Raw genomic sequence first — 20,475 nt, 5'->3', positions numbered from 1 at the left:
GTGTCAGACTCTTTGCGAAGAGTCCGACCCCATGAATCGCAGCACGCTAGACCTCCCTGTCCATCACCAACTCCCGGAGTTCACCCAAACTCATGTCCATCGAGTTGGTGATTCCATCCAACCATCTCACCCTCTGTCATCCCCTTCTCCTCCTGCCCCCAATCCCTCCCAGCATCAGAGTCTTTTCCAATGAGTCAACTCTTTGCATCAGGTGGCCAAAGTATTGGAGTTTCAGCCTCAGCATCAGTCCTTCCAATGAACACTCAGGACTGATCTCCTTCAGAATGAACTGGTTGGCTCTCCTTGGAATCCAAGGGACTCTCAAGAGTCTTCTCCAACACTACAATTCAAAAGCATCAATTCTTCAGTGCTCAGCTTTCTTCACAGTCCAACTCACATCCATTCATGACCACTGGAAAAATGACATGACCATTTTTACTTGCTCAAGGTCAAATGTCAAGTGGAGAAACTGCGAGCCAAAAGCTGGCAGTCCACTTGCTGCCTGCTTACTCTCGACAGCCAACAGTTAGTTTCCCGCCATATGGGACCTGCTATGGGGATCAGATGAGAGATCACGCCCCTGGAGTAGCACACTGCCCCACCAGACAGTAAGCACGTCTCGAGAAGAACCAAAGGAAAATGAGCTTCAAAAGTAACATATAATACTCTATCATTACATCTGTCAATGCAACATACCTACCTATCACATATGTATGAAATAACTATCTGCAAACACAGCCTTTGTCATCACATATATTGCCAGGAGGGGCTTCGCAGGTGGTGCTAGTGGTAAAGAACCCATCTGCCAATGGAGGAGACAAAAGAGACACTAGCTCGGTCCCTGGGTTGGGAAGCTCCCCTAGAGGAGGGCATGGCAACCGCTCCAGTATTCTTGACTGGAGTATCCCATGGACAGAGGAACATGGCGGGTCACAGTCCGCAGGGTCACACAGCCAGACACAACTAAAGCTACTTAGCATGCACCCATGCATATTGCCAGGTAACTAATTTTTGAGATTTATAGTTTCCCTTTTTTGGTTGAACTAATGAAGCATCAATAAACCCAAGAATGTAAGTCAGAATTTATTCTGAACATACTATAAGGAGACAAGACTCTTAGTAAATAAGCATTCTTTTTTCAGATATAAAGATTTATAAAAATAGTTGCAGAACATGTCTTTCTTACATAGTCACAGATAAAATCATGAATCATCATTAATATGGATGAATAACTGAGCTGTCTCCCCACCATCAGTAAACATTTATTGAGAGTTTGCTGCACAAATCAGATTTTCTTCAACACAGTAGAAAGTTATTGAGCTTTCTATTTAGGGTGACTTTTTGAAAAACAGGCTCCTCCCTTCCCCTCCCCCTCCCCCGCCCCCCACTCAGGATAATAACCAAGAATCTCTGTTTTCATTCCAGTCCCAAAGGCAATGTCAAAGAATGCTCAAACTACCGCACAATTGCACTCATCTCACATGCTAGCAAAGTAATGCTCAAAATTCTCCAAGCTAGGTTTCAATAATACACAAACCGAGAACTTCCAGATGTTCAAGGTGGATTTAGAAAAGGCAGAGGAACCAGAGATCAAATTGCCAACATCCACTGGATCACAGAAAAAGCAAGAGAGTTCCTGAAAGACATCTACTTCTGGTTTATTGACTACGCCAAAGCCTTTGACTGTGTGGATCACAACAAACTCTGGAAAATTCTTCAAGAAATGGGAATACCATACCACCTTACCTGCATCCTGAGAAATCTGTATGCAGGTCAAGAAGCAAGTTAGAACCAGACATGGAAAAGCAAACTGGTTCCAAATTGGGAAAGGAGTACATCAAGGCTGTGTATTGCCACCCTGCTTATTTAAGCTATATGCAGAGTACGTCATGCAAAATGCTGGGCTGGATGAAGCACAAGCTGGAATCAAGATTGCTGGGAGAAATACCAATAACCTCAGATATGCAGATAACACCATCCTTATGGCAGAAAGCAAAGAGGAACTGAAGAACCTCTTGATAAAAGTGAAACAGGAGAGTGAAAAAAGCTGGCTTAAAACTCAATATTCAGAAAACTAAGATCATGGCATCCAGTCCCAACACATCATGGGAAATAGTGGAAACAGTGTCAGACTTTATTTTCTTGGGCTCCAAAATCACTGCAGATGGTGACTGTAGCCATGAAATTAAAAGACGCTTGCTCCTTGGACGAAAAGCTATGACCAACCTAGACAGTGTATTAAAAAAGCAGAGACACTACTTTGCCTACAAAGGTCTGTCTAGTCAAAGCTGTGGTTTTTCCAATGGTCACGTATGGATGTGAGTTGGACCATAAAGAAAGCTGAGCTATGAAGAATTGATGCTTTTGATTGTGGTGTTGGAGAAGACCCTTAAGAGTCTCTTGGACTGCAAGGAGATGCAACCAGTCCATCCTAAAGGAAATCAGTCCTGAATATTCATTGGAAGGAGTGATGCTGAAACTGAAGCTCCAATATATTGGCCATCTGATGGGAAGAACTGACTCATTGAAAAATACCTCAATGCTGGGGAAGACTTTGAAGGCAGAAGGAAAAGAGGATGACAAAGGATGAGATGGTTGGATGGCATCACCGATTCAATGGACATGAGTTTGAGCAAGCTCCAGGAGTTGGTGATGGACAGGGAAGCCTGGTGTGCTGCCATTCATGGGGTCACAGAGTCGGACATGACTGAGTGACTGAACTGACTCTTTGACCTCAGGTATAAATAGTCCCAGAATGTCTCCCCAGTTAGTAGAAGCAATGAATTTACTTAATTATCCATAAATTTGAAAACACATCAGTGAAATCTTGGGGCTAATGTGACATTGTAACTAAACTGACACAGATAAGTGATTGCCAAATGGCACACCAAAACATCTGAGTAAAAAGTTTTAGATTCAGTCAATGGAGATTTTACCTATGTAAGGTGTTAGGTTCAGTTACTGTGTTTATAAAGACAGTTATACTAAATCGTAACACAACATTCCAAGTTAGCCAATCTTTAGTTTAAAAGTAGGTGTAACTCATAACAGAGATTGTCCCTCCTTCAAATTCCTACTTATAAGCAAAGATATGTAAGTTACTACAAGGTGGTATCTGGAATACGTGCCAAGAAAACCTCTTCCTCAAGTCAACACTTGAAGAACAAATCTTATTTTTTACTGTATACATTTGCAATTGTACACATGAAATCCCAGGATAGACATTTCTCCATTTTCTCAAATGTGAGTCTGCTATACATCTGGCAGTTACTTTGCACCTATGCTTCATGGGCAAAGGTTATACATTTCTTAGTTTTAGTGGTCAATTTATTCAGATCATTTTACTGATATGGACTTATTCAGTGAAGGTAAGTATAAACCATATAACATTATGAAAGAAACAATAAAATTTATGTAACTGGATATTTCTTTGAAATCAAAGGTCCGTCTAATCAAGGCTATGGTCTTTCCAGTGGTCATGCATGGATGTGAGAGTTGGACTATAAAGAAAGCTAAGCACTGCAAGAATTGATGCTTTTGAATTGTGGTATTGGAGAAGACTCTTGATAGTCTCTTGGACTGCAAGGAAATCCAATCAGTCCACCCTAAAGGAGATCAGTCCTAGGTGTTCATTGGAAGGACTGATGTTGAAGCTGAAACTCCAATATTTTGGCCACCTGATGCGAAGAGCTGACTCATTTGAAAAGACCCTGATGCTGGGAAAGATTGAAGGAGGGAGGAGAAGGGGACGACAGAGGATGAGACAGTTGGATGGCATCACCAACTCGATGGACATGAGTTTGAGTATGTCCTGGTGATGGGACAGGGAGGCCTGGTGTACTGCAGTCCATGGGGTTGAAAAGAGTTGGACACGACTGAGCAATTGAACTGAACTGAATCTGGATATAAAGAAGAATTGTACCACTCTAAATGGAAAAAAAAAATTACATGGAAATGATACAGATGAAAGAAGTCACCAGTATGTGTGATGTAAGGATCAGTCGGATTCGTTCTTGACTCACCAACCTGGCTAATTTTAAGCATCTGACACTTTTCAGTGTGGTATCTTAGTAATTACAAAATTGTCAAGCAATTAAGAATCTCCATACATCTTGGTGGTTCAGACGGGAAAGAATCTGCCTGCGTCCGGAACATCCCTTGGAGAAGGGAATGGCAACCTACTCCACTATTCTTGCCTGAAGAATCCCAAGGACAGAGCAGCCTGGCGGGCTACAGTCCATGGGGCCGAAAAGAGTCAGACACAACTGAGCTACTAACATTCATTCATAAATCTTATAAAATATATGGATGACCTTATATAACCAAATTAACACACTGTGTCACAATTTTGAAGATTTTAATGTCCTTAATGCAGGGCCAGCCATAGGGCCTATTTTATGTAGAGAGAGACTGTTGGTGAATTTTTGGGTCACAAAATGTTAAATAGCACAGACATCAGAGACAGTGAAAGATTTTATTATCTCTTTTACTTTCATCCAAACACACCCTTTTGTGAAAAAGATAAAAGCATGCACATTGACTGCAGTCTTTTAAAGAAAAAACAAGTCTAAGCCATAAGTCAACAATAATATAAACAAAACCTTAAATGATATTATGTGAAATTATTTACTGGTATATAGAGTTCTTAATTTCAGAAAATAATAATTCAAGTCATATCAATACATGTTAGAAAGAAGCTTCTAATTTTCAAAATATTTTGATACAAAAAAATTTTAAACATTTTATAGACCTTTTGTGAGAAGAATATAATGGTAGTTATAAGAAACATGCTGTCCAAGTGATCTTGTGCAGCTCACTTGGCCTTCTTCAAATCAGTTATAGTCAACATAATTCCAGTGGTATTGCTTCTTAAAATTTAGAGCATATCCATGACATTCAAAATAAGTTACACAACTTAATTTATTGTGATCTAATTAGAAATAGTTCCTAACTTTAGGACTGTTAAAAAGAGTATTTAACAAAGACATGGCATTGACACAATTGCGCTTTAGAGGGTAAGAGAAAGCTGCAATGTGGCGTAAGAACAAAAGTTTTACCTGCACCTTCATTTATAGTGAGGCCGATGGTATCCTGTGGGACTGTGTGTACACACACACATTACATACTAATGTGTCTATATACATACACATACTAAACTATGCACAAACCAGTTCATACTACCCAACTCTTAAGAGGGGTTTCTTGAAATAACTTACTCTGGTTCTGGAAAACCAGACAAAATTTCTCTTATTATTTCTATTTTGTTTATCATGATTTAAGAGGTGTTTTCATCTGGGGCACTGATACAATTTTACAGCAAAAACCCATTACTCGGAAGCAGAAATGGGTATCTTAAGGGACTAATAGGCCATTGAGCTTGAACTGTAACATAAAAGTTCCACACTTTAAAAGGTCCTCTTGAGGGTTAGTTGTTCCAGGACTGAAAATTGTGTGACGTGGATCCTGAAACACCACTCTTTTCAGGTGACTCTGATGAATTACGCGGCCCCATTAACACTAATGGGAACTAAACAAATTCACTCTGTCCTGATGGATTAAGTCTGTATTTACCGGCTTGAGGAAGGCAACTTCTTGACGTAAAACAACACAAAATGCCTTTGCCGCGGACAGTGGGCTGGCTCACAAGAGCTTAAACGGTTGAAGCCTGCGTCAGGACACAGCACTTCCGGGTGAGACCTGCGTCAGGACACAGTGCTTCCGGTGAGGCCCCGTGTCCGCTGTGGGCAGCACCTCTGCTGATGATCTGAAGGAAAGGAACTCGAGTAGAACGGAAACCGACCATGATGACACAAAAACATGATTTTTGGATTAGACATTTCACTGAACCCAAGGGTAACAGGCAAAAGGCACGTGCTAGTAAGTCTAGTCAGGTGTCTGAGAGCTCCCACCATCTTAGATATCTGTGGACTCAGGTCTAACAAAGGTTCACACTGATTATTTCGACATAAAAAATAACAGGAAATCTTAAGGTTTTCAAGTACTTATGGCACAAATGTCATGAAGTTCTAGGAGCTTAGCCTAAATCTTCAAAAAGCTGAGCAATTTAAAGTTCTGCTACAATGAATCTGGATCACAATTTTACTTTTTTTTTTTTTTTTTTTTACATTATTCTTTTGTATAGAGTACAGGGTGTGCAAATGAAGCTGTTTCAGTAAATATTAGAAATACTATTTTGCAAATATCAAGTGAAATCAGCTAACAACACAACACAATACAATAAAAGCCTGCGCTAACACAGAGCTTCTCCCATCAACATTCCCCGGCCCTTTCCTTGTGCCCTTCTTGATTCTTAATTACAATTTCTTTCATTGACTTGGAGAAATTAAACAAAAGGCAAAATATTTCACAGTTGCAAAACACTAAGTACTTTAGTGATAAGAGTTGGCCCAGTCAAGTCTTAAAAAAAATTGAAAATGAATATAGTAAAATACATTGCAAATTAATGTTCATGAATGCCACTATTTGATTAACACAACAAATATACAATCCTATCAATATTCTGCAGTTGACATTAGTTCATAGGAAATGCCAAGAATAATATAAACTCTATTTACCTTTTCCCTTTCCAACAGCTTCTGGACTAAAGTTGTAAAACTGTGTATGTTTGCCCAAGACCAACTGAATATTGGCTTTAGTCAGAAATTCTATTTTATCCAATGTTCAATCAACAAGGCTTTATTTACACTTCTTATTAAATTCAGGAGCAATCGGATGTAACGTGGAGCCACGAACAATAAACAGCATAGCGCATCCCACCGCCTGGAGACAGCTACTCGTTTATGCTTTAATACTAACCCACAAGCAGCCAATCAAGGTTCCATAAATCCAGGTTTTCACATACAGTTTCCTTCCAGCCTCAGTCATAAGCAAACCAGCAGTCAAACCACTTAAGATCAAGAATGATGGTAAGGTCTTCTTGAGACTTAGCTTAGAATTAACACTTTCTCCAGGAAATTTGTTTCTTCTTTCTGGGTCCGGTGAATCATAGAATTCTATAAGCAATCTACGGCCAGAATGAAAAAGAAAATTGCTTTAACTTTCAGATTTAGTCATTTCAATATTTTAATTCAACAAATATTTATTGGGTGCCTGTTAGAGAAGTTACAGGTCCTTATAAGGAAATACTCAAAGAGTTGCTTTAATTGGAGTTTCTAGACAGTAAAAAAAAATCATTTTAATGGTGGATCCTATAACTCATGAATCCACTTTTTTCAAGAAGAGGGAAAAAAGTATCAATATTTAAAACACAGCTTTAAAAAAACAGAAAAAATATCCATCGATAGCAAAACAAACAGTAAATAATATATCCTAAAGTTTTTATCCAAGAAAATTCAACGTCTAAATATCATCTCTAAGCCTAAGAACTCCGTTTTTATCTTCCTAAAAACAAAATTCTAAAATTTCTACTTTTAGGAATTTGTGTAAATCACAGGGAGCCTCACACACTCCCCTCCCCGATCCCGAGAGGCCCCCACCTGGTACTTAAGAGTAACACTCAGCATTTGCTCCAAAGTCATGTTATTAGCAGGAGAGACACCAGGTCAACCCCAGAAACTGTTTAGGCTCCAAAACACTAACAGCAAAACAACACTTTGGCCACAAAAATGTCAATTGCCCCTGTTTTTCCACCAAACGCCCTGGGGTCAGTTCCACATACATGTGAGGCACCATCCTCCACCCACGCCCTGCTGGCCCTCAGGCCGCACACCCTCCCCCAAGCCTGGAGCACCACAATGCGAAGCCTTCTGTTTGTCTTTTTGTAAAAAAACTACATCTTACACAAATTATTGAAATGTGGTAAATAATGATGGACAGCCCCCCATAACAAGATCTTTTACAATGACTTGTAACTGTCAAGGTTAAAACATGAATAGACGAAACATGGAATGAGATTTGAGTTTGTAAAAAGCACTCTTAAGACAATAATCTGTTTACACTCATTTCACATTGTTTACTTTAGTGACCAAGCTGAGCCAACGTATTTGAAGGGCGAGAACTGTCATTACTCACTTATCTTTTATTTCAAAACGCTCATGAAGCCATCTTTTCATGGATACTTGTTCTTCTGGGATATTTTTTTTGTCTATACGATCAATGTGAATATGAATTTTTGGACATTCTTTGCAGAGAAATTCTAACAAGAAACAAAAATATTTCATTTTTATTAGTTTAGAATTCAGTTATATAAAATACCAACAAAATGAGGTTTAAAAAAGTTTTAAAACAAAGTTCAGAGTCTTTCTTTAGCAAAGACAAAAAAAAAGAAAATAAAGATTACAAACTGGTGGTCTGGGGTTTCAGGCTGAAGCAGTATAATTTCCAAGTCTCCCATAGTTCCCTACGTCATGAGTTAAATCAACCAGATGGTATTTCTCATGCAACAACTGTTACAAGTTGAACAGGCAGCCCAGGTCAGGAGGCTAGCCTCTACCAGAAGTATGCACCCACCCTCTAAACAGATTCCCATATGCCAACCACCCTCAGGCCCACCAGTCACCTTCATGGGGCTGAGTGCTTGTCACAGGTCACTGGGACCGGATGGATGTGCCTGGGCTGGGCACATGGAGCCATCCTACCCCTCAGACCCCAGTGCTGACCCGTGGCTCTGCCATGGCTCCACAGGCCTCTGCCCACCACCAACTCCATGAGTTGCCAGTGGTGTCTACTCACTGGTGCGCCTTGCTTCCCTGATCCCTGTCATATTTTAACATATTTTAGTTGCTCTGGGAACCAAATTTCTTTTTGTGGAATAGCTCTGGGCCTTTCAACAGCTAGTTACTAAAAAATGCTAACCTAAAAATTAGCAGACAGTCTTTTTTTCAGCCCAGGTTGCACAAGGGATGAGGTCAGGATTTATTCCAAGATAAGAAAGAACTTTGAGCCCGGAAATTTCCTTTTTTGGATGTGACTTTCTGTGAAGACATGACCATGCTAACATATTTAAATTCCTGGAGAAGAAGGAAATGTTGCTAAGAGATTTAAGAGACAACTGTGTTCCCTGGGTGGGCATGCAAGTAGGGGGATAAGACCATTTATCTCAAGTTGGAATGTGCTCACAGGTGTGTTCAGGAAACAGTGGCTGGTGTGTTGTGAAGCTGGAGGAAGACAGGAAGCTGATCCTTAAAGGCTCCACCTCTGGACCCCGCACACAGCCCTTCTTGTGAATTCTCTCTGCAACTGCTTTCCTCCACTTCTGGTGTCAAGCCTCAGTAACGCACTTCAGTCATCAAAAATTATCTTATGTTTATATACTCTTAGGAGTGAACTAGCTTTGATGATAAATGTGCAAAACACTGCCATAAGAAGACTGCACTTTTACAATATTTTTCTCTTTTTCTCAAGTTCCGTTTTCTTTAAATCAAAGACCAGCGTAGGAAGTACTTTCAGGAGCAGAACTGTGCACAGGTGAAGAGCACAGACAGTGAGTCAGGTGGCCTGGGTTCTGACCCCTCACCAGCCTGGGCAGATCTCAGCGTGCAGCCTCTCTGCACACCTTTCCACGTGTGTCCATCCACAAGACGTGACGGTAGCAGACCCGGCCCGGGAGGCTGTCATGAGGGTGATGGGGCAGAACAGGACCCAGCACACACGCGTGTGGAGTGTCAGTCACTGGAGTTTGCTGGCTGCATGTGGCTCCTCACCTCACCGCACTTCTATTTCTGACACGTAAAAATGCAGGAGCTGGCACCAACTTTCCTGCCTTCACTTAATCATCTACACCTGCCCCTAACATTTCCTGCCCCTTAATTAAGCGGGTATTCGGTTGACACTGCATTTACCCTGGATGTCCCCCGAGTCCCGGGGCACAGATGTACAGAATCTGCAGGGACACGAAACCAGGTGCACTTCTGGGGTCAGAAATGAATGCGTGTGAACTCAAGTGTTTGGAACGTGTCACCCATCCTTAAAGACGCCCATGTGAGAAAGGACCCGAAAAGTCCCCTGGATGCTTTCGGCTTTTTCTCACCTAGAAGGTACATGTGAAAGTCGCTCAGTCATGTCCGACTCTTTGACCCTGTGGACCGTAGCCCGCCAGGCTCCTCTGTCCATGGAATTCTCCAGGCAAGAATACTGGAGTGGGTTGCCATTCCCTTCTCCAGGGGATCTTCCCAACTCAGGGATTGACCCCAGGTCTCCCATGTTGCAGGCAGATTCTTTACCGTTTGAGCCACCAGGAAAACCTAAGAAGGTACATAGTGCTTTGGTATTTACAACGCACGTTTGTGCACGTCACTTCACTTGACCTTCACGCACATCTACAGGCAAGGACTATCATTCCTTTGTGGGGGTGAAGGAACCAAGGCTCAGCATCGAGTCAAGCCAGGTCCCTGTGGTCAGGAATCCAGATACAGACCATACAAGCTCAGATCAGCGCCAGCGACATCCAGGAGGTACTCCCACCAGAGACGAGAAATGAGTGACGGAAATATTTTCCTCAGTATTTCATGAGCTCCGATATCTACTTTAGTAACAACTATTTTAGCTGGGGCACATTTCACAGGGCATGAGCAAACTTTATCCCATAATATTTAGGGAATGTAGGGAAAATTATTCTAATGAAGGTGTGATTTTTTTCTGACTACAGCTTTCCCAGCAGGTCCCTAGAGTATGCTGTATTCCAGGGCCACACGGGAAATCTTCCAGGGCTCTAGACAGGCCACAAGGCCGAGTCTCCGAAGGAACCGAGTCGCGCTGCTCTGTGCCTGTGGAGCCCCAGAGAGGGGCGGGGCGCAACCCAGGGGCCCGGGGAACCTGCCTCCCGCTCTGCCCGGCCTGGCTCATAACCCGCTTCCGTCCCTCTGGGTAAAAACAAGAGCAGAACAATGCGACCTGAGCCCAACAGAAAACTGAGTAGGTAAATGGTTATATGCGCACACCGATGAACACTACGCAGCCTTTTAAAAAATCATGTTAAGTGTATATAATGACATGTAAAGATGTTCATGACACTCTTAAGCCAAAAAAAGGAACCACATACACACATATATATGTATGTCTATATAAATACATACAGGCAGATATACACACCAACATACAGACATTACAAAAGACTTTGAGAAAAATATCTGAGGTGTTATCTGGGGTTGTATCTGGATAGGTGAGTTTGTAGAGTTTTTTTTCCTTCTTCTGAGTTACCTGTAATTTTCCCCTTCAAGTATGTCTTATTTTCATATAAGAAAATATTGAGAAAAAAATTACCTGAGAATTATATAAAATACTTAAACAGAATATCAATTGTTGTCCTTTAGCTCACAATTTCTTCAAGTGTAACACTCATTTTAGAAACGGGAGTTATAAATCAATCACACTCGAATGGCCCTGTCTCACCTCTGCCCAATGGACTCTGTCCACAGAAGCACTTGGACACTGTTGGAAAGAGCAGGCGAAGGGCAGGAGGACCCCCTGATGGGCCCTGAGCGGAATAGACCATGAAATGGGAAGGACACGGCTCACTGCCTGCCGCCTGCCACTCTGCTGGGAGGCCCCGGCTACCAGATGCGGGTCACCAGGAGGGTCGTGGCAGGGTCATCCCCCCAGGGTCACGGGCACACAGCCCCGCCCCCGCTCAGGACAGCCTGTGAGCAGCCAGGCTGAGGCACCCCAGGGAACTCGGATGGAAGCATTCCCCTGCAGGGCTGGGAGCTACACTGGCCTATGGCACATCAATAAACCATCTGGCAACTTTATGGAAAAAATGGCTGCACTCCTACCAACAAAGTGCAAAAGTCCCTGGGACACTTTACTCACCCACAGGCATGGGATCTAACCTGTTATTTGGGGTTTCTGCCAGTTTGATAGCAAAAAATAGTTTTTGACTTTTTCTTATTATGAACATTTTTTTCTGTGAACTGGCTGTTCTTACCCTTTACTTTGTACATTAAGGAAATTAGCTTTTTTTTTCCTGCAGTCCCCTTGTCTTCAGTCTTCTAGTTTTACTCTTGTGTGCTTTTGCTTGAAGAAATATTTATTCTTAATTGACTGAAATAATTTTTTTGTATGTGGCTTCTGAATGTAAGAGAAAAGCCAACCTTTTCAAAACTAGAGGCCCTGTGTCCAGACGACCCAAAGCCAGCTAAGGTGCTGAACAAGTGGAGCAGTAAGAGGAAGGGCCTCGCCTGGGAAACCCAGCCCTAAGACGTGTGCCCCCAAAAGGCACTTCTGGCCTAACTGTGAGGAGACGGAGTCACCAACACCAAGCACTGCCTTCTATACATGCTGTGCCCTGGGAGTGCAAAAGCTCTGTGAGCTACCAAGGGGCACCTTCGTCAGGGACAAGGTCACAGCTCGGATGAGGGTGACGGCAGGAAGGTGGCCCAGCCTACACACCGTCCCTCGTCTCAGAAGCCACCACAGGCGGAGCGGGAGGGTCTCTGTGACAGGCAGGAAACCAGCAGCCCCAAGGGCCCCGAGCAGGTGGCGACGACGTGAAGGAGCTTGGGGCTGGGCACCGAGGCCCCGGTCAGCAGCACCCTGGGGACCCTGGGGACGCTGCCTGGCCCACGGGTTCTTACCATGGGACCTCGACTCAATAAAAGCAGCCTTCTAAAAAGGTTATTATGGGAATTACATCTGGTTTCCATAAACAAAAAAAATATGTTTAGCCTTGTTTTCTAAAGAATGCTTGATAAACTCATGGCAGTACTGTTGAATAACTACGTGTATGTCCGTCTTCAAATGTAAAACTCAGTCAAGGACTCTTTCAATGCTTCGAAAAGAGTAAAAAGTATTATACGTTGCCTTTTGTTTGTAAATTAAATTTGTACCTACAATAGACAAGCAATAGAAGATAAGGGGTACCGGTGAGGGGGAGAGCAGGTGGACGGGTTTTGGTAGAGACAAGCCTGCACACTTTCTCTGCAGCTCCCACTTCGCTCTGCGGTGACAGTGAATTAGGAGAGCAGTCAGTCTGTAGATGGGGCCCCTCCGGGTGCTCTTCCTCCTCCGCCAGCCGCTTTCCACCATTCAGCCGCATTCTGCTCACCCCCCTGTCCTCTTTCCCCTCCTTCCTCTGGGAGTCACTCTCCCTTCCGAACATTCGCCTTCAAGAGATCCTGCTGAGACGCGCTAGACAAGCCGGTTCCATATCCAGAGCTGCCGAGGGGAAATACTAGGCCGATATACCTTGAAGAGTGGATGGAAAACTCCACATGCTTCCTGCTGCCCAGCCCCACATCCAGAGGTCTCCAACAGTCAAAAGTGCGCTTATATTGAACTAAAACATGCTGCCCACTTAAAATCATGGCCCAGAAGTTCTTAATATTTGAGTCCATGGTTGAAAAAAGAAAAAGTCATGCGTGACAGTCCTTCTTCTTATCTGTGATACTAGAGTTCACAAATGTTGCATGAAAAACACACATAAAGAGAATATTGACCGAGGGCACAACTCAGTGTTGCTAGCTTAGCATTTTCCCTGGTCTCTCCTTCCTCTGCTTTATGGAGCTTTTCCATTTCTATGTGTGAACCTTAGGCAGAAAGAGGCCGAGTTAATGATACCGGGAAAATCCAAAGGACTAATTGGACAGCCAAGCAGAGCTAACGAAATTACTGCCATTACAGATTAATAAAAAATACATCAAGGGTACACATTTTGAAAATATATCAATGTAACATAATAGAACACACTTACCCTTTAAAAAAATATACCCCACATTCATTAACATATATGACTTACTGGAAAACAAACTTACCAGCCATGGATGGTGCTTCCTTCCGCTGCCCTTTATCATCCACAGACCCTTCAAAAGCCACTGTAACATCATAAACGGCATCCAAATAATCCTTCATAGAATCAAAAGCAACGTGAGTTGCCTTTATTCTTGGTGTCAGCACATGTTTTAATACTGGAAGGCCTAGAAGAGAAGTTGAGTCAGCATGACCGTGTATTAGTTACAAAACCCCTTGGCAACAGACTGTAACTTCTAAACTGATTTTATAGGAAAGTTGAGACCGCACTTTCATGTGCCTTTCTCAGCTTAAACCAACATTCATTTAATGCACTTACCACACACCCACATGTACAAGACCGTGCAGGAAGCTGTTGGAAAACCTGCCCTCAAAAGGCTTATGCCTCTCAGAAACCCTCCAATTTGGAAAACTCAGACAAGAGCAAACATACAATCCTCCTTTCTGAGGACAGAATGAAAGTGGCAGCACCTTGCCCGTGGTCACTCAAGATTCAGGGGTAAAATTCCTAATTCCTGACTCCAAGTCCAGGGTTCCTAGTTCTATGTCTACTCAAATAGAGATGAAGTGCAACTCCCAAACAACCCCCACTGTGTGCAACACTTGAACTGAGAGCTGCTGTGATCCATATAAAATGTGAAATACTGACTCGATATTTTAGGGTAGCTAAAGAATCTAGTTTCTCAGTAAACTTTTTTAAAAAATCTGAAATCTAATTCACAGACCATAAAATTCACCACTGTAAAGTACACAACTCCGTTGATTTTAGTTTATTCAAAGGACTATACAACCATCACCACTATCAAACTCCAGACCATTTTCATTACTCCAAAGACCTTTCACCCTGGCAGACACGGCCAGGAAGACACCCTCTTCTTCCACTCCACTCCCCATTACCACAAAGCTACTTTCAGTCTCTATGAATTTCCCAATTATGGACAAATCATATAAACGAGATCAAAGCATGTGGACTGTTGTGTCTGGCGTGTACATCAGTACTTTATTACTTGTTATGGCTGAATAATGTTCTATTGCATGGATATACCAGACTGTGCTAATCCACTGACGTTATGTCTGAGTTGTTTTCACCCTTTGGCTATTATGAGTAATGCAGCTGTGGACACCCATGTAAATTGCATATGAATAATGCACACAAGTCTTGGTATGAAAGTACAATTATTTACACACACACACACACTTTTAAAAGCCTCAAGTGAGAAAATACTATCATATAAATGGTAGACTAATTCAACATGTTCATTAGTGCTCCCGTGAGTGTTAAGAATTTGCTCCTTTCCCATCCTATTTCCTAGGAGTTGGTGAATGACAGGGAACGCTGGTGTGCTGCGGTCCATGGCGGCTCGAAGAGTCGGACACAACTGAGCAACTGAACTAAACTGAACTTCCTATTTCCTACTCCCCGCCACTGCCGCCGCCCCCCCACTTCCTGGTTTAGAATATTTGTTGACAATTTAACAGAAAAGTGTAGCTCTCTGAAAAAGTGACAGGAAAACAAACCATTAAAAAAGAAACTCAATTTGGATTTTCTACTGCTTCTCTCCAGGGAAAATTAGCTGCATAAGAAAGAACAGCTATAGCATGTTGGGATCTTCCTGCAGAAGAATTTTTAAAATGCAGAGTGGTGTGGGAAAGAAAAAGATTCCCACAACCACATATCTGACTTGAGTCCCTGGGGCAGAAAGTTTAATTTATTCACAAACTTATAACAAAAACCTGAACAGTATACCAGGCTGGGAAACATTTGTCAATTAAATTAGTTAATACTTCCTTCTCTGCTCTTGGAATTCACCCAACTTTATGAAGTCCACAGTTCCACAGTATCACCCTGGGGCAATTAATTATTAGAATCTAAGTAAGTCAGTAAGAAGGTAAGAAGACAGAAAAGTAATACTTCCCTAAAAATGAGTTATAATAAAAGTTCGGGAAAATTGACTGGCAGATGAATAAGAAACACCCATCACTAGTAAGTGAAGAAAGTGAAGACAGAATGTTCTCACTGTGGAAGGTATAGGGCCACTCCACTATCCCCAAATCTCGGATCATTATTATAAAACTAACTTCATAATAACACTATAGAGACCAGTTAGAATTTCAGTACAGAGTCAAACAACAGGCATTCGTAATTAACTACTTGAGCTTGAGCCCACCACACTGCCTCTAGGGAACTCAGAAAACCCCTGAGCCTGGAACAGAAAAATGTTAGCTAATTCAATTAATTCTTCCTGGTCAACATCTAATCTGTTTTAGTATCTGCTTTGCCTTGCTTCCACCTCCAGACCTCCTGACTTCTAGCTGGCACTAACAATATTCTAGCTTACCCTAGACCAAACTTCTCCCTGAGGGCCAACATGGTGATGCTTCATATAACTGAAATTTTGCTGTTAAATAAATACCACTGAATGGAAAATCTTTATTGATCCAAGTAGGAAATTTTACAATATATATATGTATGTGTATATATTGCCATATATACATACAGACATACACAGGGCTTCCCAGGCTGAGTGGTAAGGAATCTTCCTGTCAAGTAGGACACAGAAGTTCGATCCCTGGGTTGGGAAGATTCCTTGGAGAAGAAAATGGCTACCCACTCCAGCCTGGGAAATCCCATGGACAGAGGAGCCCGGCAGGCTACATTCCACAGGGTTGCAAAGAGTTGGACATGACTGAGTGAGTGACTGAGTGCACACACACGCATTCTGAGGATTTGTACTTAATTTGTGGGAGTCAAGTGAGATGAGTGTGTGTGTGTGTGAGTGTGTGTGTGTGTGTGTGTGTGTAGTCACTAGGTCATGTTGCCATTTCTTTCCCTAGGCATCTTCCTGACCCAGGGATTGAACCTGCATCTCCTGCATAGGCAGATGGATTCTTTATCACTGTGCCAACTGGGCAGCCCAACATAAAAAGATTACTCACACTTAAAGATTTTTTTCACTTACTTATGGTGCTACTGCTACTGCTAAGTCACTTCAGTCGTGTCTGACTCTGTGCGACCCCATGGACTGCAGCCTACCAGGCTCCTCCGTCCATGGGATTCTCCAGGCAAGAGTACTGGAGTAGGGTGCCATTTCCTTCTCCAATGCATGAAAGTGAAAAGTGAAAGTGAAGTTGCTCAGTCGTGTCCGACTCTTAGCGACCCCATGGACTGCAGCCTACCAGGCTCCTCCGTCCATGGGATTTTCCAGGCAAGAGTACTGGAGTGGGGTGCCATTGCCTTCTCATACGAACTGGTAAAAGCTTGAGGAAAAAGAGCATGCTGGAGAAAGGCCAAGATAGAGGCCTGTAGGGTAGAAAGTGGGGGAAAGTCCACTTTGGACAGATGACCAAAGGTGAACTAATTTATTCGGAAATATGAATAAGTCTTTTTTTAAAGGAATGACTAACACTTAGTTTCAGGTAAAAAGCAAATTTAGAGATCATTAATCTAACAATCCATGAAGTAGACAGTAACACTGGGTCATCTATAGAGATATAGATGTGAACCTAGAGTCTTCATTGTCATACAGAGTGAAGTCAGTCAGAAAGAGAAAAGCAAATATTGTATATTAACGCATATACATGGATTCTAGGAAAATGGTTCAGATGAACCTATGTGCAGGGCAGAAATAGAGATGCAGACGTAGAGAAGGAACTTGTAGACACAGAGGGGGAAGAAGAGGGCAGGATGAGTTGAGAGAGAAGCACTGACGTACACACACGGCCGTGTCCAAAACAGATAGCTAGCGGGAATCTGCTCAAAGCACATGGAGCTTAGCTCAGGGCTCTGCGATGACCCAGGCAAATGGGCTGAGGGGTCCAGGGAGGCTCAAGAGGAAGGGGATGGATGGCTCACACTGTTATACAGCAGAAACGAATGCAACTTTGTAAAGCAATTATAATCCAATAAAACAACATAAGAATTCATGACACTCTAATACAGACATACCTTAAATAACAACTCTAATTATCAATAAATATATTTTGTGACTAATACATTTTTGAAGGAAAATACTTCTAGGGAAGAGTAATAGCCAGGGCCTTGAAATATTTAGGATTTATTAAACAGACAGACACACCCACACCCACCACCCCTACCTCTTAACCAGACATCACCACATCAGTGGTATATGGTGTAATGACCTCAACATGTAAACAAGCGTCAAATGTTAAAAATCTAAATTAAAAAAGGTTGGTTTGGGTTTGTTTTTCTATTTGTTTACTAAGTCAGATTCAAATGAAGGTGTACTTTAGGAGTAAAATTAATGTTTTGAAGCAAAACATACAACAAACTAACAAGAAGTGCTATTAAGTTTCAATTTTCCGGAAGAAAAATTAGCTTAACAGCTGGAAAAATGAGTTCGTTTGTTTTTATTTTCAAGCAATCTCATTTAGTTGTGAGCTAAGAGGAAAGAAAACAGGAAACACTCTTTCTAGCTATACTGTTCACAAATCAACTTCCTTTGTGGGCGGTGGAAAACAATTACCATTAGAGTTATAAGAAAATATATTTTTAATAAACAGTGAGTTTTCCCAGTTACAGGATTTAAAGAATAGTCAGCAGTTAAAAACTGTATCCATGAGAAAAATTATCCATTTTTCTGAGAAAGATCTGTAACTCACAGAAAGATGACAGACCAGTAATGGTCAGTTACTGGTGACTAAGGTATTATTAGATTTAAAATGCAAGTATATATCATTATTATGCTATTTTAAGAATTAGTTACAAGTACTTGCCTTAGCATTATAAAATTAGCTTGGATTTTTAAACATAAGTAACTCTTAGTAGTTATATATAAGCTACTAAGTTTATAACGTAAATAATAACGTTTGTGGTTTTAAGTCGCTACAGCTTGGGATAATGTGTTATACATCAGTGAATAACAAACACAATCATGTTTTCTCTCCTATTAAATCATAAACTCCTGAAAGACATTATACAGCCAGTTGTACCACCTTAGCAGACTGTGTGACATATTTAGAAATAAAAAATGAAATCAGTAGTCAATGAGGACTTAAAGTGCTCTAGGTTAACTTCTCCCAAGTTCAACTCAAATCAACTCATTAAAAACACATGTTCCAAGACATAGTTGATTCCTTAATCACAATAAAATACACCAGATTTTACAAGACACATGAAAAGGAACAATAAAAAAATTCCCAAATAGTAAGTTTATTGTTTCTCTTTCATCTCATCTAACATAAAATTCTAATTCCCAAAGAGAATTAAAGTGGATATGAGATGACACATAAGAGTTTCTGAAAATTTATATAGTTTATTAGCCTTCATAACTCGAGACTTTATGAAGAGTCTCAAACAAGTTCACCTATAAACTCTTTTAAGCTTCAAAGAGTAAAATATATATTTTGTTACAGTCAGGGCTCAGCAATGTAGAATCGTTACAGAAGGAATAATTTAGGAGAGCTGCAATATTCTGAAATCCTAAGAAGGTACTCCATAAAACCCCCAACTTTTGTGTAACAATTCTAGGTCATTGTTTTCTTTCTTATATAAATTTGGTAAACAGCTCCTTAAACAAAAGAAGACATTTTTACAATAGAATTTTTCTGAGACTAATACATACGAATGTGAATAACTCTCCAAGGAAAGGATATAAATGCAACAATCTCTAAACCCACTTGCACATGGAACCCTTTTCCCCCATCCCCTGCAAACTTTTGTAGTCTCAGTTACTACATGCTTTTAGAACAAGGGAATTAAGACGGTGACTTCTTAGATAAAACACAATGAACTAATTAAAAAGAATACTGCTCAGTGGCTTCCCTTCAACTCTGGAATGAAGTCCAGACCACCACGCGCAGACAGAACCCAGAGTCTTCTGTGGTGGCTGGACTCACACAGCTCTTCCTCACTCATCCAGGGCTTGAAGACATCAAACTTTTTGCTAATAACTCCACGTCTTTGCTATTATTGTTTCTTACACCTAGAATCTCTTCCTTTCACCACACGTGTCGGTCTTAATTCTACCTTTCCGATGGACACCCTCTGTTAGCTGGTTCTCTTTCCCTTCAACTCCCACGGACTGCTGTATCACAAACATGTGTCCTTACCACTATCTGTATAAGGACTCCTCTGCTTTGTAAAATAAGTATTTCTTAAAGGAATTAGTCTATTTTATCCCTTAGGATCAGCTATAGCTTTTTGCCATTATTAACAGATTTACCTGTGGCAAATCTCCACATTCTAAGTTAGAAGTAATGACCCAGTAAATGTATGTATATGTAATATACATACGCTAGTAAAATAATGCTCAAAATTCTCCAAGCCAGGCTTCAGCAATATGTGAACTGTGAACTTCCTGATGTTCAAGGTTGTTTTAGAAAAGGCAGAGGAACCAGAGATCAAACTGCCAACATCCGCTGGATCATAGAAAAAGCAAGAGAGTTCCAGAAAAACATCTATTTCTGCTTTATTGACTATGCCAAAGCCTTTGACTGTGTGGATCACAATAAACTGTGGAAAATTCTGAAAGAGATGGGAATACCAGACCACCTGATCTGCCTCTTGAGAAATCTGTATGCAGGTCAAGAAGCAACAGTTAGAACTGGACATGGAACAACAGACTGGTTCCAAATAGGAAAAGAAGTTCGTCAAGGCTGTATATTGTCACCCTGTTTATTTAACTTATATGCAGAGTACAACATGAGAAACGCTGGACTGGAAGAAACACAAACTGGAATCAAGATTGCCAGGAGAAATATCAATAACCTCAGATATGCAGATGATACCACCCTTATGGCAGAAAGTGAAGA

General features: G+C 41.4%; 1 protein-coding gene across 1 annotated transcript in view; it reads right to left on the bottom strand.

Moving 5' to 3' along the window:
* Nucleotides 1–4,455: 4,455 nt before the first annotated feature.
* The window catches only part of AGPAT5 (1-acylglycerol-3-phosphate O-acyltransferase 5), a 47,599-nt gene continuing 31,579 nt past the window's right edge, over nt 4,456–20,475 (bottom strand). Inside the window, exons 6-8 of the mRNA XM_027529833.1 lie at nt 13,710–13,871; nt 8,032–8,155; nt 4,456–7,024 (exon numbers count right to left, since the gene is read on the bottom strand). Coding sequence (XP_027385634.1) covers nt 6,799–7,024; nt 8,032–8,155; nt 13,710–13,871 — 512 coding nt within the window. The 3' untranslated portion in view covers nt 4,456–6,798. The remainder of the gene's footprint in view (nt 7,025–8,031; nt 8,156–13,709; nt 13,872–20,475) is intronic.

Source organism: Bos indicus x Bos taurus, chromosome 27, assembly GCF_003369695.1.
Source record: "Bos indicus x Bos taurus breed Angus x Brahman F1 hybrid chromosome 27, Bos_hybrid_MaternalHap_v2.0, whole genome shotgun sequence".
Classification (NCBI taxonomy): Eukaryota; Metazoa; Chordata; class Mammalia; order Artiodactyla; family Bovidae; genus Bos; species Bos indicus x Bos taurus.
This window is presented reverse-complemented; position numbering and strand designations above follow the sequence as displayed.